The sequence below is a fragment of the Sinocyclocheilus rhinocerous genome, unplaced genomic scaffold (assembly GCF_001515625.1).
Source record: "Sinocyclocheilus rhinocerous isolate Xijiao unplaced genomic scaffold, SAMN03320098_v1.1 scaffold1112, whole genome shotgun sequence".
In the NCBI taxonomy this organism is placed as follows: domain Eukaryota; kingdom Metazoa; phylum Chordata; class Actinopteri; order Cypriniformes; family Cyprinidae; genus Sinocyclocheilus; species Sinocyclocheilus rhinocerous.
In genome coordinates, this window is record NW_015657961.1 from 1,446,691 (window position 1) to 1,451,015 (window position 4,325).

General features: G+C 37.3%; 1 protein-coding gene across 1 annotated transcript in view; it reads right to left on the reverse strand.

Annotated features, from left to right (window-relative positions):
- The window catches only part of LOC107721700 (sodium/potassium-transporting ATPase subunit alpha-2), a 17,552-nt gene that overhangs the window by 11,503 nt on the left and 1,724 nt on the right, over nt 1–4,325 (reverse strand). The window contains exons 2-7 of the mRNA XM_016529837.1: nt 4,160–4,219; nt 3,242–3,445; nt 1,813–1,926; nt 853–987; nt 599–716; nt 123–391 (exon numbers count right to left, since the gene is read on the reverse strand). Coding sequence (XP_016385323.1) covers nt 123–391; nt 599–716; nt 853–987; nt 1,813–1,926; nt 3,242–3,445; nt 4,160–4,219 — 900 coding nt within the window. The remainder of the gene's footprint in view (nt 1–122; nt 392–598; nt 717–852; nt 988–1,812; nt 1,927–3,241; nt 3,446–4,159; nt 4,220–4,325) is intronic.

The following is a 4,325-nucleotide window of genomic DNA, read 5'->3' on the forward strand; positions in this document are numbered from 1 at the left end:
AAATAAAAAATAAAAAATAAAAATAAAAAAATATATATATATAAATCTCAATTTCAAAAAATTGACCCTTATGACTGGTTTTGTGGTCCAGGGTCTCATATGTGTTTGTATGAGTGTCTCACCGTGACAGTAGCTAGCAGGCCCTCAGGAACATTGGCAACAATGATACCAATGAGGAAGATGACGGCCTCCAACCAGCTGTAGCCCAGAATGATGGACAGGATGAAGAAGGACACGCCCAGGAAGATGGCTACACCTGTGATGATGTGAATGAAGTGCTCAATCTCCATGTTGATGGGCGTCTGACCCACTTCCAGACCGGATGCCAAAGACGCAATGCGGCCCATCACTGTATGATCACCTGTAGAGATCACTATGCCATGGGCTGTACCTGCACATACACAAAAATCAACCAATTAATGTGTGAAAGTAAGAAAAAAGACGGTCAAATAAATGAACGAATGAATGCATAAAAAGGAATGAATTAATGAGCGAGCTAAAGAACAAATAACTGAGCATTTGAATGAATGAACAACTGAACAATCAAATACGCTAATTATTATGCTTGAATGAATAAAGTAACGAATGAAGGACTGACCTTCCACACAGTTGGTGGAGAAGAAGCTAATGTTTCTGGTCTCCAGGGGGTTTTCATGAGTAAACTCTGGAGAACGAGTCTGAGGCTCTGACTCTCCGGTGAGAGATGAGTTATCCACCTGAGAAAGACAGACTGGATGTACAGTCTTTCTGATCTCAGGCTTCTTACTAAGACTATAGGTTGATAAACAAAGCTGATCTCAGATGTGAGATCTTTCTCTTAACATCTGTCTACATAACTCGCACTCTCTCTACCTTGCAGCCGCTGGAGGAGATGATCCGAAGGTCTGCTGGGATTCTGTCTCCACCCTTGATCTCCACCAGGTCTCCCTGAACCACCTCTTCTGCATTTATCTGAAACTTCTCTCCCTCGCGAATCACCAGAGCTTGCTGAAAGAAATAAAGTCCATTCCAAAGTTCCTCAAACAAGACGATGAAGAAAAGTTATTTAGGGAGAGGCCTGTAACAGTGAACATGTCAGAACAGAGTTTGTAATATGCAACCTACTCTACGAAAGAAACACATTCATGTATATCTGTTAGAGTGTGTATATTTATAGATGATAAATTGCTTTACTATGGAGCCATTTTTGGTTATTCAACCATACAGATTTTTTTTTTTAAATGACCATTTTATTCTATTAATAATGCTTTCTTTAATGTTACCATGTATACTGCATTTAATTTTAAAGTAACTTTAAAATGAACCTTAATTTAATTTAAAATTTAATTTAAGTAAATTTTTATTTTACCATTTATACTTTATTTAATTTTAAAGTTACTTTAAAATGACAGCATTTAATTTAATAGAATTATACTTAATAAATTAATTTAGCAAAAGTCTAGTCCCTGTCTTTTATATTGCTCTTTATTTCTTTACTTTACTTCACCATATTTATTTTCTGTATTGTGAATTTCTGTATTGTATAAACTGTTGCAACACTGTACCCAGCATGCCAACAAAGCTAATTCTGAGAGAGGGGGGTGGCGGGATGACATGTGGTTTCTTTCATAAGTTAAGAAGGATTTACATACATTTATATAAATCATACATTGGGCTTTTAAATGTTAAAAGGGATTTACATGGATTTATGTAAATCATATAAAATATTGCTCATAATGGTTTCCGTTTGGGATTTGGTATTATTTACATTTACATTTATTCATTTAGCAAACACTTTTATCCAAAGCAATCCACTGCTGTTATCAAACTGACCTGAGGCACCATGTTTTTGAATGAATCCATGATCCGGGAGCTTTTGGCTTCTTGATAATATGAGAAGCAGCCGGTTATGATGACCACAGCAGACAGAACCACACCCAGATACAGCTGCAGTATACCAGAGAGAGAGAAACACAAGTCAAGGGTCAGGGGGTTCAAAACTACTCACATTTTTTTTTTGGCTGATAAGGTTTAAGCCAAGACTCCACCACTCTTTTTTTACATCTGTAAATATGATATAGATAAAACAACAACAACTGGTGTACAAGTAGTGTACAAGATATATGCTGTTTACATCTTGCAGTTTGTTTAATTCATGCCGTCTTAAGGCTGAAATGCATCTGGCAATTTTAGTGACCAATGTTCAAAACCATCTCAGTCATTGCAAAGGTTTCGCATGGAAGCCCACCAGCCACCACAAAAGTTTCCATATTTTAACCATTTTTTCATGAAAAACATGACAAAAGAATAGCACTGTCAGACCATTTAAACATACACACATGCTGTCAGTTTAGAATGGGTAACATGCAAAAATTGTGTAAAGGAGTAAACACAGTTAAATGATCCTTAACTTCACATTTTCATTTATCACTGACACTAAACTGTACCACAAGCAGCTGGGAGCTCAGTCCACAGACTGGGACTCATTCATCATACTGTATATGGGACAGCAGAGCTAAAAGAAATGTATCCACCTCAGTTGCCAACAACGTGTGCAGCAGGTTTTAATTCCCCTCTGGTGGAGTGAGACCAATTTAACCCATCATTTTTGTGAGTTCCTCTTTTAATCGGCTTAAATACGGATTTTAGAAAACTTAGCGATTTGTAAAAAGGAACTTGCACAGGTATTATTTAAATATTAGAGACATATGAGTACTTTTAGGCCTACTACTTTTATGAATTATACTGTATGAATGACTAATTTGTGTTACCAGCATCTCCTTATAATGAGGGATGTTTCAGATTTGAGCAATGAGCAAGTGGAACTTTTAAATAGGAAACTAGAGATTTGCAAAAAGGAACTTGCTATTAGTTAAATGCTAGAGAGAAATATATAGGTACTTTCACTAATTATTATGAATTATATTATTTTGTATGAATGACTATGAGTTGTGTCAACAGCATCTCAAGCTTTTCATAATGAAGCTTGTTTCAGATTTGCTCAGTAAGCAAGTGGGATTCTTAAATATTAATTCCTTCACAGCTAGATGAAGAATTGTTTTTAAATGTACAAAGCTACACTATAGCACACATCACCTACAACAAGCTCAAATAACACTTGGACTCTAAAACAGGATCCAGACAGATTTAAACCTGTGTCTCTTTTATAAGCACCAAAAGTCAGTGTGTCTGGAACAGGCCAGTCTTACTAGCTGTTTAATAAGCCCTCTCATTCTCATGGCCGGATAGTAAGTGCACTCACATTGTCATTGACAGGCTCATCCTCAGTGGCCGCTTGAATACCGTAGGCAAAAAAGCAGAGGATGGCACCGATCCAGAGCAGGATGGAGAATCCTCCAAACAGCTGCTTACAGAACTTCACCCACTCTGGTGTGGTGGGCGGTGGGGTCAGCGCATTTGGACCGTCGCGGGCCAGAATTTCTAGCGCTCTCTTATGGGTCAGACCCTGGTGGGATGGAGACAAAGTTACTCAAGATTTCCTGTAGCAACTCTGAAGACATCCTTGCTAATACATATAGCTTGAACCAGTTTAAACTGGTTTACTGATCTAAGGTGGTCGCCAGGATGGTGGTTTTAGAAGGTTTTGGGCACTCAGCAGGACAGGACTAGAGACCAGGCCAGCCTTTTCCAAAAGCATAGCAAGCCTATAAGGTGACTAGAGAGCAGCGGTTTCAACTATCTATTTAGGCTTACAATGTTTTAAGGAAATGCAGGCAATTTCCATTTACGGAAGCTCCAGAAATCGGATAAATGCTGTATCACAAAGTTAAAAAATATCAGAAAATGGCTCAAAAATAAAAAAAGAAATTTTTTAATGTTATATAGCCTCTTTAAAGCAAGCTTTTCAAGGCGCACAAAAACCAGGAAAACAATGTGTGGATACCAGCTGCATAAGCTAAGACAAGCTTAAACCAGTAAACTAAGCTGCAGCAAAAAGTTACAAAATATCACAAAATAGCTCAAAAAACTTATATTTATTTAGCTAAAACTGTTTTTTCCCCCATCAACTAATATCATTAAATGATATATATTCCAAAGCCTTGTTTAGTTGGCCGTGGGTGTGCTGCTTGAATGTGCAGGTGGTTAAAATGTCATCACGATTTGAAAAATATCCGATTCATTATTGCAAATGTCGAGGGTGAAAGTTAAGATGACTCACTCTGGCAAGGTCAACTCCATAACGAGTACTGAGCTCATCTAGAGACAGCTTATGATCATCCTGTAGAAACACACATAAGAACACCAGATATAATGCAACACTTCATGTTTGTCAATTAGTTGGACCATCAAAACGTATCACATTTTTTAGAGACAATTTCATTGTT